Source organism: Eleutherodactylus coqui, chromosome 7 (assembly GCF_035609145.1).
Source record: "Eleutherodactylus coqui strain aEleCoq1 chromosome 7, aEleCoq1.hap1, whole genome shotgun sequence".
NCBI classification, from domain to species: domain Eukaryota; kingdom Metazoa; phylum Chordata; class Amphibia; order Anura; family Eleutherodactylidae; genus Eleutherodactylus; species Eleutherodactylus coqui.
Window position 1 is genome coordinate 15,062,037 of NC_089843.1, and position 22,305 is coordinate 15,084,341.

A 22,305-nucleotide genomic window follows, 5' to 3' on the forward strand; every position below is an offset into this window, starting at 1 on the left:
TTAAGACCTATAAAATTAATTTGTGAAAAAAACAGTTTGAATACCCCAATGTAAATGAATGGGGTTTAAGCTTCCATATTGTGCAAAATATGGAACACAAATATATCTGTGTTGTTAAGCCTGTATCAATAGTAATTTGAAGGCTTCCATAATGCTGATGAGGTCCTTACTGAAATAGAGTTTGACACCCGAGGTCTAAAGATTGAACAGGTTTATCATCCAGAAAGAACAACTGTGATAAACTGGTACATTTTACGACTATCTAGTCTAGGCTTGCACTGTCTAATTATCAGACAATGTTACTAAATCTGCCTCTTTGTATCTCTAATACTGATGTGTTCTTTATCTGCAGCTCATTTATGGAGTCTCCAACCCCATCCTGTATGATAGAACCCTATACCCAACCACATATCAGTTTGGTCTTGATGATCATGCTCGATATCTCGTTATTGCTACATTTCTGCGCAGCAGGGGATGGAACTGGGTTGGACTCATTATAGCAAGTACGGGATGTGATGAAGTGAGATTTAAACAGCACTTGGACCGCTACAAGATCTGCATTGAGTATATCATCAATCTGGGTGATGAAAAGAAAGCAAAGAGGGAAATATCTAAGATCGACAACTCGACAGCTGAAGTTGTGCTGATCTGTGGCTCTTACTCAGAAGGTTATATTAATATTATCAGAGAATCTAAAGCACTTTTTGACAACAGAACACTGATCCTCCATGAGTCCTGGATTGATATATCATACGTAGAAGAATCCGGCATGAATACATTTATAAACTGCAGCTTAGTTTTTATGATGCCAATACCACAAATAGAGAAGGTCGAGGAATATATTTATAATGTGAACCCAACAACTCGTCCAAATGACCGTCTGCTGGAAGAAATCTGGTTACATGAATTTAAATGTCTAACTAAAGATAAAGAAAGAAATAACATTTACCAGTGGCTCTATAATTATCATGGAGTGAACTGCACTGAGACACATTCTATTCCACAAAGCTTGTACAAGATAAGAGATACAAGTTTATACTATACATATGTATCTGTGTATCTTGTGGCGCAGGCCATACACACGATGATGGAAACTGGTAATGAGTCAAATACTCACCAAATACAGCAACGGGTAAGTATTAAGGCCTTAAGGACGCAACCCTTTTTTTCCATTTTTGTCTTTGGTTTCTCCTTCCCACTTTCAAAAAATCCTAGTTCTTTCTTTACCCATCACTATAACTGTCTTGTTTCTTATGAGATAAGTTGTATTTTTCTTTGATACTATTAAATGTACCATATAATGTACTATAAAACCTTTACGAGTTTCTAAGTGGAGTGAAATGGGTAAAAAAAAGTTCGGCCATCTTTGCTGGATCTTGTTTCTATGGTGTACACACTATGGCAAAAATGGCAAGATAACTATTATTTATGTCAGTACAATTAGGACGATACAAAACTTACATAGGCTCGTTGTTCTACTTAAAAATAAAATCTCTTGAAAAACATAAAATTATTCCGTGCCGACATCTTCTGACCACCATCATCTTTTTATTTTTCTGTTGACATAGTTCTGTGAGAGCTCGGTTATTGTGGGACATCCTGTAGTTTCTATTGGCACCATATTGGAGTACATGCAACTTTTTGATTGCTTTTTATGACCTTTTTCATGAATTTTTCAAAATGAACGTTTTTAAACTTCTTTTTACATTTTCTACAAGTCTCTACAGGGGACTGGAACTTGCGGTCATTTGATTGCTTATGCAGTCTAAGGTAAAAGTACAGTATTATGTTTAGAGATGAGCGAGCGTACTCTCTAAGGCAAACTACTCGAGCCAGTAGTGCCTTATGCGAGTACCTGCCAGCTCGTCTCTAAAGATTTGGGTGCCGGGGGGGCAGGGAACGGCAGGGGAGGAACAGGGGGGAGATCTCTCTTTCTCACTCTCTTCCACCCGCTCCTCCCTGCTCACTCCCGCAACTCACTGCTCTCCCCCACTGTCACCCGAATCTTTAGAGACGAGCAGGCAGGTACTTGCATAAAGCACTACTCGCTCGAGTAGTTTTCCTCAGTGAGTACGCTCGGTCATCTCTAATTATGTTACATTGCAACTGTACGTTCAGTTGTGGACCCCTTAGGTCTCCCTCATACAGATGTTTTTTCAGCATTTAGCACTGTGCTTTCAGCGCAACGCTAAATGCTGTTGAAGGCTCCCATTATCTTTAATAGAGCTTCTCACACAGCCCCAGATAGACGCTCGTTTGTGGAGCTTTTGAGCACTGCAATTTTCAAGCGCTGCCTATTCTATTTTGCAGCTTTAAGCGCTCCTTATCAATTATGAGGAATGCTAAAAGCCGGCATACTTTTTACATCCCTGAAGGGGTCCTGAACCGTAGTAGCCATGATCGCTATGATAAAGCATTGCAGGACTTCTGCACTACAATGCCTTATTGCTTGTAATAGCAATCATAGGCAACAGCAAGCCAGGACGGCAGTTTCTGCTGTCTTGTTGCCATGGCAACCCGTTGGCCCTCTGCAATTACATAGATTGTGGCATGTAGGGTCTTAATAGCTGGGGTCACTGTCCTCCCATCCCCTCACTGACAAGCTTGTAGGAGGCAACCTTCAAACTGACATGCTTGAACAAAAGCCATGCCTAGTCCATAAGGGCAAACCGAGGCAGAGGTAGGTGCTTGCGATCCGCAAACCTCTTCATCTGGGCGCTTGCTCTCTCTAGAGCCTTCTTGGTTTCCTGTCATGTTCTGGAAAAACTTCTGCCGATCAAGCTGCTGCCGGAACCTCAGATGTGGTGGAAATGGATGGAAAAAGGGGACCTTTTTGTGGATTCACTATTATGCTGGTTGTGAGAAAACTCAGCCCAGGGCAGCAGTCTGACCCAATCATCCTGATGAGCATTGGTAAAATGGCGTAGATATTTAGTTAGAATCTGATTAGTACGCTCTACCTGACCATTGGTTTGAGGGGGTGGTAAGTGGAGCAAAAGTCCAACAAAATCCCCATGAGCGTACAAAGGGCCCTCCGAAATGTGGAAGTGATCTGCACCCCTCTATTAGAAAGAATGTACAATGGAAATCCATGTAGCTGGAAGATATGCTTGATGAAGCTTCCTGCTAGCTCGTTGGCAAATGGTAATCCAGACAAAAGAACAAAAGTAGGCCATTTTAGAAACTTGGTCGATGACCACACTGATGACTTTGTTACCTCTGGTGGGAGGCAAGTCCATGATGAAATCCATAACAATGTGTTGCCATGGAAGCTCTGGGATGGGTAGAGGACACAGCAGATGAGCGGGTCTGTTTCAGAACTTTGTTCTGCACGCAAGTGGGACAAGCGGTGACAAAGTCATGAATGTCCTTCACCATGGATGGCCACCAATAGCTACGCCCAATTAGTTCAGTCATCTTAGAATTGGCCGAAGTGCCCAGGACTAAACTTGCCGCCTCCTGGATTTAGCCACGCATGTCCTGTGGAATCTGTTTAACATGGAGAGGAGTTACGGTTATCAATTTGGCAGGATCCATGATAAAATGAGAAGCCTTCTCGTGGTCATTGGAATCAAACAGGAATTGAGTTGCTGTGCGGTCTGAAGGTAGGTAAAATTTTTATAGTCTGTATAAATCCCAATCGGCAGTGAGGCTCCCTCCAGCAAAAATCGGCGAAAGCCCAGAGCCATCTTGATGGCCAATTACGCATGATCCTCTATAGAATAGTTCCGTTCTGCCACAGAGAACAATTTGGAAAAAAAAATCAACATGTCAGCTTCCTCCCTGAGACATCTTTCTGCGATAGAACCATGCCTGCTCCACAGGAACAAGTATTCACCTCTAATAGAAACTGTCTGGAAACTTCAAATTGGTGCAACATAGGTGCAGAAGAAAATGCTAATTTCAAGGCCTGGAAAGCAGTTTCAGCCTCTGGGGACTACTGCTTGGCATCTGCTCCTTTGCAGGTGAGAGCAGAGACAGGGGTTGTCAAGGAGAAGTGTGGAATGAATTGTCCATAGTAAAACCCAGAAGCCATTGGATAGTACAAAGCCCCGGGGCATTAGGCCAGTTCAATACAACAGATACCTTATCCGGGTCCACTTGTAAGCCAGTCTTGGACACGATATAACCCAAAATAGGAAGAGATTCACTCTCAAAAATGCATATTCAAACTTGGCATACAAACAGTTCTCTCTTAACCGCTGGAGTATAGCATGCACTTGTCGGAGGTGTGAGTGGATGTCTGGTGAAAAAACTAGGATATTGTTAAGGTATCCAGCCATGTACTCATAGAGAAGATCCCTGAATATGTCATTCATGAACTCTTGGAATATAGCTAGTGCATTAACTAAGCAGAAAGGCATGACTAGATATTCGCAAGTGCCCATCTCATGTGTTGAACGCCGTCTTCCACTCCTCCCCCTTGCAGATACAGACAAAGTTATATGCTCTACGAAGATCGAGCTTAGTGAAGAACTCTGCACCGCACAGATGGTCAAATAATTCAGAGATTAAAGGCAGTGGGGTATTTGTTCTTAATTGTAATCCTGTTCAGACCCCAATAGTCAATACAGGGACGGAGCGACCTGTCTTTCTTTTTGACAAAGAAGAACCTGGCTCCCACAAGGGAAGATGATTTACGAATAAGACCTCTGGCCAGGTTGTCCCAGATGTATTCAGCTGTGGCCTGAGTCTCAGGAAGCAACAAGGGATATACCCTGTCTGTAGGGGATATGGAACCTGACACAACCTTGATAGGGCAGACATATGTACGATGAGGTGATATGTACGCCTCTTTCTTGTTGAAATTGTCTGAAAAAAGCTGCAGTAAGAATCTGACAGACCCTGGAGATTCTGGAGTACAGTGGGACGAGAACAAGCACTGAATATTGTTAGGTGCACTGTTTAGACACAATCTTCTGCTTTTCTGTCTGGCAAATGTAAGTGTCGCCCCATTCTATCTATTGCCTGAGCTTATATTCCCTCTATTTCAGCACTCCTAGGGTTAATAGCTTCAGGCCTCCTGTTCAGCTGATGCACCTTTTCCAATCACGGCCTTTTATAGCTGCCATGAGTCTTTCAGACCTTGCTGCAGTGTTTATGTGAGTTTGTTCCTATCTCTTCATGTCCAATCGCTGCTTCGGCAGTTACCTTGCTGTCTGCTTATGCTCTGTGTTCTTCATTCGTGTACTCTGTGGTCTGTTATTCCTGTTGTCCGCTTCTCTGTTTATCCTTGTCAGTTTGTTCCTCCTTTTGTTTCTGTATTCCCCATTGTTGTTCTATCTTTGTCCTATAGGTGTTCTCTCCCGCCAGGGTAAGTCAGCACCCAGAGGAAGACCATGGGGTCGTCCTTATCGGGACGAGTGCTCCGCTTATAGGCAGGGGTCTCTCTCTCCTGGTTAGCAGTTCAGGGCAAGAAGCTTCCCTAGTTTCCATCCATATATGGGGCTGTTTATCTGGTATCTTACCTCCCACGCTGGGGTTAGCTGTCAGCCGTGCTGGATCGGATCTTCACCTAACCTGGAAGGTTGACACGGTGGTTCCCTATTCACAGTCCACATACCATGATGTTTCCCAACACAGCACTTTTCCAGTCCTCCAATCCATAGTAAGGTTGTGCTGCCATAGCCCAGGCAGCCCAAATAGGAAAGGACTGGTCACTCCAGGTAGGACCAACAGAGATTCTTTCTGAATGAAGAGCACCAATCTTCAGTTCCAGAGGTTCAGTGACAAAATGAATGGTTTCCATTGAGGTGCTTCCATTAACAGTAGTTACCACCAGGGGTATCCCGAGGCATCGGCCAGGGAAGTGGTAGCGGTCCACCATGGCTTGCTGCAAGAAGTTTCTGGCTGACTAAGAGTCCAAAAAGGCCACCACAGTTACCTGGGAACTAGAAGAGGACAATGTCACCAGAAGATTTAATCTCGGAGAGGACTGATCCTCACCTACGAAAGCCTCTCCTACTGATCCTAGGCAGAGCAGTTTCCCAGCTTGAAATAACAGGATCAAACCAGATGTCCCAATGCTCTACAGTGCACACACAAGCATTTTTACCATGTGCGCCTGTGTTCCTCTTCTGTCATTCTGAAACAGTCCAGTGTTTACTACTACTCTGGGTCACTAGTCTGGGGAGATGTAGATAGCTCATCTAGAGGTTACTGGAACCTGGGTGCCAGGTGAATCAGTTTCCGCTCCAGAGCAGCCTCCCTTTTCCTCTCCTAGAATTGGAGGTCTATTCTAGTAACCATGGAGATCAAAGCATCCAGGGAAGTTGGGACTTTGCAACCTGTCTATTCAACTTTTATGTATCTGGCCAATCCCTCCCAAAAAGCCACCACCAGGGCTTCTTGTTCCAGCTTAGTAGTGAGGCCAGAGTTCTTAACCTAACAGCATATTGCCCTATGGTGAGATTGTCCTGTTGCAAGGGAAATAGTGAGGCGGCGGCTGATGCAGTGCATCCTGGCTCATCAAGAACTCTCCAAAAGCTCTCAACAAATAAACTCAGGTTATTCACTGCTGGATCATCTCTTTCCCAAAAAGGGCTAATCCAGTCTAAGGCCTAACCGGAGAGATGCGACATCATAAAGGCAACCTTGATATGATCTGAGGCAAACAGTTGTGACTGCAGCTCAAAATGGGGGGAACATTGATTGATAAATTCCTGACACTGACTCGTAACATGAGGAAGTGGATAGATGAGGACCTCACCCCAGCATGAAGGCTTTCAGCGGATACAAAACCACAGTTGCAACCACTGTGGTGGCCTGTGGTCCCACTGCAGCAGAAGAAATCATATTTAAGTGAGCACTTACATTATGGAAGTAGGCCAGAACCTGCTCCTTGTGCTCGTGCTGTCGCGTCATCTCCTGGAATAGTTCTGTGAGCCCTCTGCAGGAGGAACCAGCATAGTCCAAGGCCTTAGTATACTGTTACAGCTGGCGGGTGTGTACCTACTGTGCCAACTTACCAGCCAGGCACTGATCCTGGACCAGTGAGGTTAGCAGCTGATCCTGGTGTATGGAGGTGTGGGAGCATGAGGCCGCAAGTCTGTCTGATCCACAAGCAGGAGAAGCACAAGGAGTACCAAGTATAGGTAGAGACTGATGTCCTCAGATTAGCTATGGGAGGTGGGGTCTAGCCCTAAACTGAAACAGGGTTAGGGGAAAAGCCCTGCCTAGAAGTAGGGCGATTATTCTAGCAAGAATGGCCCTGTGGTCTTCACCTGGGACCTGTCTATCCCTGACAGGGCACAGGAAAGAGGATCTGAAAACCATACCTACACACATAGAACAATAAAGGTAAACAGAAGAGACTAACGAAAGAGATGACTACAATACAAGACAGGATGGTACTAGAGAACACGAACACGGGAGAAGTACAGAACAGGAAAGCACTTGGAAATAGCAAGATACACCAGAACTAAGGCACTGAAGCTAAGACCCCAGCTCAATTAAATAGGAAGCTGATGGCTGATACTTAGAGGCTGGGATTAGCCTGCAGTAACCTGGAGGAAAATGTACAGCAGTTCAGGTTACTGTAAAAACCAGACAACACCTCTGTCTGCTTGAAATAACCGGAGGCAGGCAGGTCTGGGGCACAGGCCTAATAACTGTGTGGCCTTGGCATTGATTGGCTCTCTTCTGTTGCAGAAGACAAGCTTGTAGACTTTCTAGGATTCTTTCTTCAGCCGTGATCGGGTACAGCTCTACATAAATTCACCCTATTTTATTATTAAAATGAAATGTTAGTAGTAAAGTTTCTATATATCTCGTAAAATCACCCGCTTCTGGTAAAGTGATAGACGGCACATTCACTTAGCATATCTTATCAACCGCCCCACCTCCTTGTAGTAGTGACAGGCGGACCCGCCCTTTAATAAAGATCATAAACCCAACCCTATCCCTGGAGTAGTGACATATCATGATATATTCTGCTAAAATAGGAGTTATTCATTTCCCATGCGGAACCATAAGCATTCTCTCCACCTCTCCCAATTCCTAGGTAGATAGATAGATATGAGCTAGGATAGGATATAGAAAGATAGATACAAGTATATAGCTAGATATGAGACAGAGAGCTAGATAGGAGATAGATAGATAAATATGTTAGATGTATATGAGATAGGAGATAAATAGATACATAGATAGCTAGGAGATAGATAGATAGATAGATACAAAGATAGGAGATAGGATATAGAGAGATATGTAGATACCTCATATCTCCTATCTCATGTCTATCTATCTCATATCTAGATAGATAGAAAGAAAGATGGGAGATAGATAGATTTGAAATAGGGGATGATAGATAAATAGATAGATAGGAGATAGAAGTTAGATAGGAGATGGACAGATAGCAGATAGATAAATAGAAATAAAGTTAAATAGGAGATAGATATGAGATAGATAGATTTGAGCTAGGATAGGATATAGAAAGATAGATACGAGTATATAGATAAATAGGTATGAGATAGGAGATAGATAATAGCTAGATAGATATGAGATAAATAGATCATATCTATCTATCTCCTATCTATCTGTCTATCTATCTAAATATCTCTCATATCTATCTCTATGGCACTCAGCCAATCACAGTCAGCTCTTTCAGCAGGCGGGGGATTTAAAATCCCCTCCTGCTCATAGATCAGCACTACAGAACCAGGGACAGCGTGGATATGATGCGGCTGAGCCCCGGCAGCTGAAGGGAGGTGAGTATCATTTTTTTTACACTATTTTTCATGGTTTTTCAGGGAAGGGCTTATATTTAAAGCCCTTCCCTGAAAAACCATCAGCTGCCGGGGCTCAGCCACATCTTATCCATGCTGTCCCCGTCTCTGTAGCGCTGCTGATCTATCAGCAGGTGGGGATTTTAAATCCCCGCCTGCTGAAAGAGCTGATTGTGATTGGCTGAGGAGCTCAGATGTGGCAGATGTGTTCTTCATCCCCGCGGGGGACACGGCAGCGGCGGAGGGTAAGTTTTTAAAATTAATTAATTAATTTTTTTTTACACTAAAGTTATTGCTTTTCAGGGAATGGCTTATATGTAAAGCCCTTCCATGAAAAACAATTCAGGGGTGCTGGCAGACCATTGTTTTTAATGGAGCCGACGGCAGCAGCCGCTGCTTTATTGAAAACAATGCAGAGCATGGGGCACCTTGAAAAATGCTCCAGTCTCCCATTGACTTCAATGGGGTTCGTTACTCGAGCCAAGCTCTCGAGCATTACAAAAAGCTTGGCTCAAGTAATGAGCAGCCGAGCATTTTGGCGCTCGCTCATCTCTATAGATAGATATGAGATAAGATATAGATAATAGGTAGATAGATAATAGATAAATAGATGATAGATAGATATATACAAGATAGATATGAGATAAGATATAGATAGATGATAGATATGAGATGAAATATAGATAGATTGATACACACACACATATATATACCCATACCCCCGCCCCAGACAACTTCCCCTCCATGTGGTAGTAGCAGCACAGGCAGACGCAGCAGCTTCCGTTCAGCAGGAAGGAGGAGACAGTGGCAGGATATGATCACTGTGTCCTGCCTGCCCATGTGACTGCCTCCCCACTCCTCCCCCTGCTCTTCCCTGCTTCCTCTCAGGCTGGCCATTTTGCCTGCCACGTGATCGGAATCTTGCTGCAGACAGAGCGGACAGCCATTAATGCACTGAATGTGCATATGGGTATGGCGAAGGGTGGCCTCGGGGGCCCCCTGAGTGCAGGGCCCGGGTCGCCACCATGACCCCAGCGACTCCTGACGCTAAACCTATGCATTGCAGTATAATGATACTGATAAAGTGTCACCCAACTGTCCATCACCTGCCACCCAGGATTCTGGGTAAGCTGAACTCCTCAATATTTTTAATCTCCACTTTCTGAGAAGTCTCTGATATGCATTTTGGCGCGGTTGCGGCAAATGGTTGAGACTGTCTGCAGTTCTTGCAAAGTAATGCTGCACCAGATGCAGGTGTTATTGGGTTTGTTGAATTTTGCATGCAGGATTTTACCCATAGACCGGGCTTTTTCTAGGCATTTATCTTTGGCAACAAAAGTTAGACCCTCATCATTTTATACACGTAACAAGGGCTATGCGGGCAGATTTACACGTATAGAAAGTTTATCTCCAGACTTTCAATGGGCAAGTGATTTGCCAAAAGGAGGAGGTTACGACTAGAGAGCTTTGTTCTTAGATACGGTAGTAGCCATTTTGTTAGGAGTTATTTTTGGTGACCATTGGGGCAGGGCATTGGGTCAAAAACATTGCGTTATTGGAGATTTTTCCAATAGTGGTGGCAATAGAGATATGGGGACCTGAGATGGCGGACAGGAGCATACATTTTTGGATGGACAATGAGACAATGTTTCAGGTGATCAACAGGGTATCTGCCTCCTCGCCCATGATACTAGCTATGTTGTGTCACTTTGCATTGCGGTGCATGCAGTACAATGTAAAGTTTAGGTCCAAGCATGTCCCAGGATGCCAAAACGGAGTGGCTGAAGCTCTTATTTTCAGATGAAGTCATACAGGGAGATACACCAGATGGCGGATGTAAAGCTGATACATTGCCCTTCATTATGGGAACCAGTAAAAAAAAAGCTCCTGAGTTTGGTTCAAGCATCAGTGGCACAGGCTACCCGGAAGAGATATAATTAGAGATGAGCGAGCACACTCGTTCGAGTACTAGGGTACTCGAGATGCTTGTTACTTGAGACGAACACCATGCGGTACTCCAGTCTATTGCATTTCCTTCCTCGCATGTTTAGCACCATTTTCTAGCCAATAGACATGCGGGGAAGGCATTAACACTTCCTGCTGTGATGTGCCAGCCCTCTCACCCCCACAGTAGTGAGTGGCTGGGCCGATCAGGTGACCGCCGAGTACTTAAAGTGGTCCCGCCCGCGGCTCACCTCAGACGCATGCTGGCAGAGGTTAGGGAAAGTTCTGCTGCTTATACAGGGATAGTGTTAGCGTAGGATCCTGTCTTCAAGAACCCCAAAGGTCCTTCTTAGGACTGCTCTTCATAGTGTGCATTACTGTTGTGGCTGGCTGGGAGCAGTAGTGCACCCAATTTTTTTTAAGCATCTCGGGCTGTGCAGGCCATTTAAGCTATAATGTTCTGTGTCTGCAGTGCATAACACAGAGTGTAGGGACACAGCCACTTCTATAGGGAAAGTTATACAGTCCTGAGCCTCCGTGCAAGAACCCCAACGCTCCTTCTTAGGGCTACATCTGACCGTGTGCATTATAGTTGTGGCTGGCTGGGAGCAGTAGTGCATCAATTTTTGTATTACGCATCTAGGTCTGTTCCCAGCCTGTCAGTAATAGCGTTCTCAGCCTGCATGGCAGTACAACCAGCTCTCACCGTGAAACTGCATTTTAACATTTCCTAGCCTACTGAAAATTACTTCAGTTATACCGTTCTGGGTCTGCAGTGCATTAGACAGAGGTCTTACCGCTAAACAGTACTGTAATATTTCCTGGGCCACTGCACAGTATTTCAGCTCTGCCGCTGTGCAGAGCGTCTCACAATACCCTTTCCTTTGTGGGGTAGTTACCAGCACTATTCCCTGGCTTTAGAGTCTTCTCCCACTCCATACATCCTCTATTACCTAAAAGTCTCTGCGAGCAGTAAATTACCCCAAGGCATCAGCGCAAGACAGCGGGTTACTTTTTTCAAGTCACAGCATAGAGCCTCCACTATCTACAAGTCTCTGTGTGCGGTAAATTAAGCCACAGTTGTCAGTGCTGTACAGTGGGGTAATTTATTCGGGCCCCCCTGTATTCTTAATCCGCCATGATGAGGAGTAGGGGTAAGGGTTGAGTACGCAGACATCCAAGTGAGGGTGTGGGCACAGGCCGAGTTCCTGGGCATGGTGAATCACAGCCGGCTGCTGCAGGATTAGGAGAGAGGCAAGTTTCTGGGCTCCCCAGCTTCATAACACAATTTACGGGTCCGCGTGGTAGACCTTTATTACAAACAGAGCAGTGCGAACAGGTCCTGTCATGGATGGCAGAAAACGTGTCCAGCAAGGTATCGACCACCCAGTCTTCTACACAGTCCAGTACTCCCAGCCTAGGGACTGCACCTCTGAATCCTCTGGCTGCTGCTCCTCCTTCCTCCCAGCCTTCTCACTCCATGAAAATGACATATTCTGAGCAGGCAGACTCCCAGGAATTGTTCTCGGGCCCCTGCCATAAATGGAAAAAAAAGGTTCCTCTCTCACCAGAGGAGTTTGTCGTGACTGATACCCAACCTTTGGAAAGTTCCTGGAGTCCGGGTGATGAGGCTGGGGACTTCCGGCAACTGTCTCAAGAGCTTTTTGTGGATGAGGATGATGACGATGAGACACAGTTGTCTATCAGTGAGGTAGTAATAAGGGCAGTAAGTATGAGGGAGGAGCGCACAGAGGATTAGAAGGAAGAGCAGCTGGACGATGAGGTGACTGACCCATCTGGTTTGCTAAGCCTACTGAGGACAGGGCTTCAGAGGGGGAGGCAAGTGCTGCAGCAGGACAGGTTGGAAGAGGCAGTGGAGAGGCCAGGGGTAGAGGCAGGGCCAGAGCAAAGAATCCCCCAACTGTTTTTTCAAAGCACCCCCTCGCGGCAAGCCTCCGTGCAGAGGGCTAGGTGTTCAAAGGTGTGGATGTTTTTTAGTGAGAGTGCGGACGACCGATGAACAGTGGTGTGCAACCTGTGTCGCACCAAGATCAGCTGGGGAGCCACCACTACCAGCCTGATCACCACCAGCATGCGCAGTCATATGATGGCCAAGCACCCCACAAGGTGGGACGAAGGTCATTCACCACCTCCGGGTCACACCACTGCCTCTTCCCCTGTGCCCCAACCTGCCACACAGATCCAATCCCCCTCCCAGGATGCAGGCATGAGCGCCTCTCGGCCTGCACCCACACCCTCATCTCCACCGTCCTCTACTCCATCCAGCAATGTCTCTCACAAGCATTGGAGCAAAAGCGCAAATACGCTGCCACCCACCTGCATGCACAAGCTTTAAACGTGCACATTGCCAAATTAATCAGCCTGGAGATGCTGCCATACAAGCTTGTGGAAATGAAGGCTTTCAAAAACATGATGGCGGCGGTCCTGTGCTACTCGGTCCCCAGTCGCCACTATTTTTCCTGGTGTACCATCCCAGCCCTACACCAGCACATCTCCCGCAACATAAATCGTGCCCTCACCAACGCGGTTACTGGGAAAGTCCACTTAACGATGGACACGTGGACAAGTACTAGCGGGCATGGCCACTATATCTCCCTGACGGCACATTGGGTGAACTTGGTGGAGGCTGGGACCGAGTCAGGGCCTGGAACCGCTCACTTCCTACCCACACCCAGAATAGCCGGTCCTACCTCGGTGCTGGTATCTGCGGCGTTTTATGCCACCTCCTCCAAACCCTCCCCCTCCTCCGCCACCTCTACCTCTCAATTAAGAAGTGTGAGCACGTCGCCAGCAGTCAGTATCCCGTGGCGCGGCGGAACAGCGGTGGGCAAGCGTCAGCAAGCTGTGCTGAAACTAATCAGCTTAGGTGACAAGAGGCACACAGCACTCAAGCTGCTGCAGGGTCTGACAGAGCAGACCGACCTCTAGCTTTCGCCGCTGAGCTTCCAACCGGGCATGGTTGTGTGTGACAAGGGCCGTAACCTGGTAGCTGCTCTGCAGCTCGGCAGCCTCACACACATGCCATGCCTGGCCCACATCTTCAATCTGGTGGTTCAGCGGTTTCTGAAAAACTACCCCCACTTGTCTGATCTGCTCGGCAAGGTTCGCCGCGTCTGCGCACATTTCCGCAAGTCCACCACGGATGCTGCCACCCTGAGGAGCCTGCAACGTTGGTTTCAGTTGCCAGAGCACCGACTGCTGTGCGACATGCCCACACGCTGGAATTCTACGCTGCACATGTTGGCCAGGCTGTATGAGCAGCGTAGAGCAATAGTGGAATACCAGCTGCAACATGGGCGGCGGAGTGGTAGTCAGCCTCCACAATTTTTTTATGAGGAGTGGGCATGGATGGTAGATATCTGCCAGGTCCTCGGAAACTTTGAGGAGTCTACCCAGATGGTGAGTGGCGATGCAGCAATCATTAGCGTTACTATCCCGCTGCTTGGCCTGCTGAGAGGTTTACTGCAAAACATAAAGGCCGACCCTTTGCGGTTGGAAGAGGAGACAGGAGATGACCGTATGTCGCTTGATAGCCAGACCACCCTCATGTCTATATTCCAGCGCGTTTTGGAGGAGGAGGGGGAGGGGGAGGAGCAGGAGGAGGAGGGGGAAGAGGCGGCTGGGCACACTGCAGAGGGTACCCATGCTGCTTGGCTTTCATCTGTTCCGCATGTATGGGCTGTAGAGGAGGAGGAGGAGGATCCTGAAAGTCATCTTCCTAGTGAGGACAGCGATGTGTTGCGTACTGGAACCCTGGTACACATGGCTGATTTCATGTTAGGCTGCCTTTCCCATGACCCGCGCGTTAGACGCATTCTGGCAACTACGGATTACTGGGTGTACACCGTTCTCGACCCACGGTATAAGGAGAACCTTTCCACTCTCATTCCCGAAGAGGAAAGGGGTACGAGAGTGATGCAATACCACAGGGCCCTGGTGGAAAAAGTGATGCTAAACTTCCCATCTGACAGCGCTAGTGGCAGAAAACGCAGTTCAGAGGGCCAAGTAGAAGGGAAGGAGTGGGGATCTGGCAGCATGTCCAGCGCAGGCAGGGGAACACTCTCCAAGGCCTTTGCCAGCTTTATGGCTCCCCAGCAAGACTGTGTCACCACTCCCCAGTCAAGGCTGAGTCAGAGGGAGCACTGTAAAAAGATGGTGAGGGAGTACATAGTCGATTGTACCACCGTCCTCCGTGATGCCTCTGCTCCGTACAACTATTGGGTGTCAAAGCTGGACACGTGGCACAAACTTGCGCTGTACGCCCTGGAGGTGCTGCCCTGCCCTGCCAATAGCGTCTTGTCAGAGTAGGTGTTTAGTGCAGCTGGGGAAATCATCCCAGATAAGCGTACCCGTCTGTCAACTGACAGTGCCGACATGTTTACAGTCATAAAGATTTCCCTGATTTCTCTTCTCCACCGGCGGAAAGAAGCGGAACCTAATGATTCTTTTCGCTGCAAGATGAGAAAAATGCATCCTCTATCACCACAAAAAAGGGGGAATTAGCTTTGTCAATCACTCTCGGATATTATTACTCATCTTCCTCCTAAAACAGCATGTCATCACGCTGAATTGCTAATTTTTCTGATGCCCAAAATGCTGTTTAAAAGTTTTTTTTTTTTACAATTTTTCAAAGTTTCAAAAGTATTGATACTTTAACAGAAACCAATTTTTTTCACATGGCTGCCTCCAGTCTCTGTTACAAATTAAGCAACAGCGAGCTGTGTCTTTAAAAAATGTTTATGGCTTTCACCTGCCCTCGCGGTTGAGCAACTTTTCAGGGTACACCAATTTTTCTGGCCCTCGCCTATACTGTTATCTAACTAATTTTTCCCGCCTTTGCCTACACTCTTAGTGACCAAATTTTTTCAGGTGTTTGCCTATACTCTTGGTACACCAATGTTTCAGGGGTTCGCCTACACTCTGCAACAGAAATGCTACTGGGGTCTGCCTATACTTTTGCTACAGAAATGTTACTGGGTTCCGCCTATACTCTTGCTATAGAAATGTTACTGGGGTCCGCCTATTCTCTTGCTACAGAAATGTTACAGGGGTTCGCCTATACTTTTACTACAGAAATGTTACTGGGGTCTGCCTATACTTTTGCTACAGAAATGTTACTGGGTTCCGCCTATACTCTTGCTATAGAAATGTTACTGGGGTCCGCCTATTCTCTTGCTACAGAAATGTTACTGGGGTCCGCCTATTCTCTTGCTACAGAAATGTTACAGGGGTCTGCCTATACTTTTGCTACAGAAATCTTACTAGGGTCTCCCTGCCTATGCAGTTCCTACTGAATAGTTTGAGGGGTTCACCTATACTTTTGCTATAGAAATGTTTTGGGGTCTGCCTATACCTTTTCTACTGAATGGTTTGAGGGGTCCGCCTATACTCTTGCTACAGAAATGTTACTGGGGTCTGCCTATGCTTTTGCTACAGAAATGTTACTGGGGTCTGCCTATACCTTTTTCTACTGAATGGTTTGAGGGGTTCGCCTATACTTTTGTTACAGAAATGTCACTGGGGTCCACCTATTCTCTTGCTACAGAAATGCTACAGGGGTCTGCCTATACTTTTGCTACAGAAATCTTATTGGGGTCTCCCTATACTTTTGCTACAGAAATGTTACTGGGGTCTCCCTATACTTTTGCTACAGAAATGTTACTGGGGTCCGCCAATTCTCTTGCTACAGAAATGTTACTGTGGTTAGCCTATGCTGTGGGTGCACAAAGACTTCCCATTGCAGTATTTTTCCTGTCTGGCACAAATACACTGGCTGACTAGGGTAGAAATGTGGGCCGAGGTCCTTGGCAGGGGTGAAACTCTGCCATGCTTGGGCACTCTGATTTCTTCCTGCATAATTCCATCTTTGTGCACCGACAGCATAGGCGAGCCCAAGGAACTCAAAGACTTCCCATTGCGGTGTTGAGCTATCTGACACCTACACAGAATGAATTGTGTGGGGAGACATAGATTTCCCATTGCTATGTAACTTGTGGCACCTTGGGTCACACAAGGTGGAGGCTGGGACTGAGCATGACCCGGGGCCTGCTCATGTGCTTTCCACACAGAGTATTGCTGCATTGTGGAGATGTGTAGAAGTGCTGGCACCTGAGTCTCCTTTATGCCCACGTTTGATGCTTCTGACAATTTTGTGACGAAGGTGGCATGGGATTGGAATGATAATCGAACATCAATTTTTCATCAGTTCTCAACAGCATTGTGGGCTATCGCCCACACTTTCAAAGAGGGTCGCTGCCTGGCCCTGCCAACACTCTGCAGTGTGTGCCTCCGGTTCCTCCTCATGCAGTATGCACCTATAAATAGACATGAGGGTGGTGTGGCTATGAAGCGAGCATGTGGCATGAGGGCAGCTGAACACTGCGCCGGGAAACTTTTGTGTGCGCTGTGGACGCAGGGTCGTGCGGGGGGGGGGGGGGGGGGGGGGGGGTTGGACTGCAATTGCAGCATGTAACCCAGGAGAAGAGGCAGCGGTGTCACCTACAGGCAGTGATTGTCCTTGGTTGTAAGTAGTGTGGTGCTTGGCTAAGATGTGCCAGCGCATATGCCTTGCTAATGATGGTTTGTCCTAAGTAAATTGTTAGGGGGGTGACCGCCAGACTCTTGCCCCCATTTTGGCTTAATAGTAGGACCTGGGAGCCACAGATGCAGCCATGCATGCTGCCCCTGACCTTTCCTATCCGTTTCTGTGGTGTTTCCATGACTTTCTGATGTTTTCTGGTGTTTGACAAGCCATCACCTATGTGGAGCATCGGTCCCATATAAAAATGCTTGAGTCCCTCATTGACTTCAATGGGGTACATTACTCGAAACGAGCTCTCGAGCATTACGAAAAGTTCGACTTGAGCAATGAGCACCCCAGCATTTTGTTGCTCGCTCATCTCTACCAGTCACCCATCCGGGGCCAGGTCAAAAATCGTTTAGTTTTAAGAGCCCCTCTCACCCCTTACCTCGTCAAGGAAAAGAAGCCTTCAAGACGTAGGGAAAAAAGGGGAGGAAGACGGACAAAATTACAAAAAAATAATGAAAAAAATCAAGGGCGATACATATGATGTAGAGATTAACAATGAAGAAGCTAGATCTATGGGCATTTTTAATATCTCGAGTTATATTTTAAGGAGGAAAGAAGCTGAAACCTTAGCTAAGGGTCTATCATTTAGCCCTTCAGTTAAAGCAAATTTATTTGATATTTTTGTAGAGCTGAACAGTTTTATTAAGAACTTGACAGTATGTCGCTTTTTTCCATCCAAAATAGTAACAATGTTGAGGTAAGGAAAGAAGAGGAACATTATTTTATATTTGAAGATCCAATTGTCACAGATGTAAAATTCCCAAGTAAATTTTATCCTTTTGAAAGCAGGGGTAGTTTCATAGTATTTTTTTACCAAAATGTCTTACAAGACTTCTCTGAAATGTGCAATAATGAAAAAATCCTAGTACATAACCTAAATAGACAACAGTACCAGGCAATGAAAAATGTAGCCCATAACACCGATACTGTTATAAAAAAGGCCGATAAAGGGGGGGCGGGGGAGTTATTGTAGTCATGGACCGTGAATATTATAATTTTGAATTCTCCCGAATTCTAAATGACCCAAAAGATTATAAAAAATTAGACTATGACCCCACAAAAAATATTTCTCTAAAGTTATATCATTTAGTAGATGAAGCTCTAAAGAATAATTGCCTTTCAAAGTAAGAAAAAGAATCAATATGCATACACAACCCAGAAATCCCGTTTTTCAAAATTTTTTTTACCCCAAATCCATAAGGATACAAAGAAACCTCCAGGCCGCCCTATAATAGCGGGTATCAACTTCATAACAAGCGCCCCTTCACAATTTATCGATAAAAACCTCCAGAGATCTGCAGTATCTCTACTTGCATGTGTTAAAGACACAGGGCATGTTTTATCATTGGTCAAGCAAGTCTTTGGAAAACAACTTACATTTGGTGCACTCTGGACGTGACTGCTTTCTATTTGAATATTGTACATCATCAGGGGATTGAAGCAGTTAAATATTTTTTAGAGAGCGATCCATTGATGCCAGAACAACAAAAGAAATTTTTTTTTGGATGCCATATTATTCTTTTTAACTAACAATTATTTTATGTATAATAACGATTTTTTTCAAAAAATTAGCGGGACAGCAATGGGGACAAAATTCGCCCCCAGTTATGCACATTTATTAATGGGTTATTTTGAAAAGAATGCTTTTAAAGATAAACACATAGTATTATATAAATGTTTTATTGACGATATACTATTGGAAAGGAATGGTAGGGTAGAGGATTGAAATGTATTTATAACTGAGATCAATCATAACGCTTTTAATTTTGAATTTATTAGCAACTAGCTTACCCGTCGCACGTTGCTGCGAAGACATACATACATACATTTGTTTTTAAATAACTAGATAACAACCAATCACAGCGCAGCTTTCAAGTTACCTCAGCGGTATAATATATAACAACCAATCACAGCGCAGCTTTCATGTTACTTCAGTGGTATAATATATAACAACCAATCGCAGTGCAGCTTTCATGTAACCTCAGTGGTATAAGAAGTAGCACCAATCACAGCACAGTTTTCATGTTGCCTCAGCAGTATAATATATAGCAACCAATCACAGCACACCTTTCAGGTTACCTCAGCAGTATAAGAAATAGCAACCAATCACAGCACAGCTTTCATTTTACCTCAGCATTCTCAATATCCAGCAATTGTCAAGCGAAACATTCAGCGGATGCATCACTTTGTAGTTGAACACGCATCCCGTTGCTCGTAATGCCTTTTGCTTTCGTGCTTGAGATGGAAATCAAATGATCTTTGTCTGGGGGGCATAACTGTCAACGATGCTCGCACGTGCGCCACCTATCGTAGGATAGTTATACTATGCCAGTAATCTTCCCAGGAGTGTACTTAACAACTTCCCAAAGTTTCATGGCGATTGGATGAATGGTGAAATAATGCAGAAAGGACAGACACACATTCATTTGTGTGTATGTATATATATATATATATATATATATATATATATATATATGACATCAGGAAGTGAGAGAATTAGATTTCATACGTAAAATTTGGACGCTAATTCTTTTGTGCTTAGAATTGAATAATCGAGTTGGGACCCATTAACTTTTCCTATTTATGACATAATCAATGCTCGTGTCAAATTTCATGTTTCTATGACATCGGGAAGTGAGAAAATTAGATTGCGTACGTAAAATTTGGACGCTAATTCTTTGGCGCTTAGAATTGAATAATCGAGTTGGGACTCATTAGCTTTTCCTATTTATGACATAATCAATGCTCGTGTCAAATTTCAAGTTTCTATGACATTGGGAAGTGAGAGAATTAGATTCCGTATGTAAAATTTGGACACTAATTCTTTTACGCTTAGAATTGAACTATCGAGTTGGGACCCATTAACTTTTCCTATTTATGCGATAATCAATGCTCGTGCCAAATTACATCGGGAAGTGAGAGAATTAGATTTCATACGTAAAATTTGGACGCTAATTCTTTTGCGCTTAGAATTGAATAATCGAGTTGGGACCCATTAGCTTTTCCTATTTATGACATAATCAATGCTCGTGTCACATTTCATGTTTCTATGACATCGGGAAGTGAGAAAATTAGATTGCGTACGTAAAATTTGGACACTAATTCTTTTACGCTTAGAATTGAACAATTGAGTTGGGACCCATTAACTTTTCCTATTTATGCGATAATCAATGCTCGTGCCAAATTACATCGGGAAGTGAGAGAATTAGGTTCCGTACGTAAAATTTGGATGCTAATTCTTTAGCACTTAGAATTGAATAATTGAGTTGGGACCCATTAACTTTTCCTATTTATGACATAATCACAGCTCATGCCAAATTTCATGTTTCTATGACATCGGGAAGTGAGAAAATTAGATTGCGTACGTAAAATTTGAACGCTAATTCTTCTGCTCTTAGAATTGAATAATCGAGTTGGGACCCATTAACTTTCCCTATTTATGACCTAATCAATGTTCATGCCAAATTTCAAGTTTCTATTACATTGGGAAGTGAGAGAATTAGATTCCGTACATAAAATTTGGACGCTAATTCTTTAGCGCTTAGAATTAAATAATCGAGTTGGGACCCATTAACTTTTCCTATTTATGACATAATCAATGCTCGTGCCATATTTCATGTTTCTACGATATCGGGAAGTGAGAGAATTGGTGGCAATGATGGAAATCGAACGATCTACGTGGGGGGGCGTAACTGTCGACGCTCGCACGCGCGCCATTTATCATAGGATAGATCTACTATGCCAGTAATCTTCCCAGGAGTGTACTGAACAACTTCCCAAAGTTTCATGGCAATCGGATGAATGGTGTAGTAGCGCATAAAGGACAAACAGACACACACACAGACAGACACGCATACATTCAATTTTCTATATATAGATGTGAATGCGATAGAAGCAGTTTTTTCAGATCTGGAGATTTCCTCCAGGGATGGAGTCATAACCACTTTAAACAGACTGACTGCAATGGTTATCTGAGCTTTGCAAGCTACCCTAAGAAAAGTTGGAAGCTAAACATCCCTTATGGTCAGTTTAAGGGCGAGCACCCACTGGCGTTTTTTTACCTGCGTTTTGCGTTTTTCCTGCACAGGCATAGAGATAACATGTGTTCCTGTCCACTGGCGTTTTTTTTGCATTGCGTTTGCGTTTTTAACATAGGAACTGTCAGTTGCATATGTGTCCTTATTTTTCTCCATGGAAATTAATGGCAAAGCCGCGAAAACGCCGCGAAAAACGCCGCGGAAAACGCGCGGAAAAAACGCGGGACACGCGGCGAAAACGCTGCGTTTTTTCCCCGCGGGAAACGCAAACGCCAGTGGGTGCTCGCCCTAAACGTGTAAAAATGAACTGCTCAGATACTAAGGATTTTAAAGAGAAAGCAAGAAAAACCCGTTTTAAAGAGAAAGGCTACCCCATAGACCTTATTAACTCTGCCTAGAGAAAAGTACTTTCGGAAATGACCAGCCAAGGGAGAGATTGCACCACAGTAGTGAAAGATTCTGATGGTTTTAACAAGAAACTAGTATTCATAACAAAATACAGCACACAACATTAATTGATTGAGAGTCTATTAAAGAAAAATTGGGGGATACTAAAATGAGACTCCTTTTTATATAAGGAGATTTAAGATTGCCCAAAGATAGTTTACCGTAAAAATAGGACACTTCAGAATATAGCAGCACCTTTGTACCCCGAAAAAGTGTTCAAACATCCATGGACAACGCCCCATAAGAGAAGTGATTGTGGGGGTCTATAAATGCAACAAACGATGTTGTGTTTATCAATCATGCAAGGGAGGGAAGAGATATTCTTAAATCGTGAACAAAAAGTCATGAAAATTAATACATTTTTAAACTGTGGTTCTACTTTTGTAAATTAATTATTAGAATGTCTGTGCGGACTACAGTATATCGGGCGCACAACAAACGCTCTTTTTCCCATCTGTGAGTGAGGCAAATGTTCTGGATATTCTGGATGGACACATTGGCCCCCAAAGGTATGCACGGGACCTTAGAAAAGTTATGATTTTCA

General features: G+C 44.7%; 1 protein-coding gene across 1 annotated transcript in view; it reads left to right on the plus strand.

Annotated features, from left to right (window-relative positions):
• Positions 1-22,305, plus strand: part of LOC136573410 (vomeronasal type-2 receptor 26-like) — an 87,654-nt gene that overhangs the window by 17,996 nt on the left and 47,353 nt on the right. The window contains exon 5 of the mRNA XM_066574702.1: positions 353-1,132. Coding sequence (XP_066430799.1) covers positions 353-1,132 — 780 coding nt within the window. The remainder of the gene's footprint in view (positions 1-352; positions 1,133-22,305) is intronic.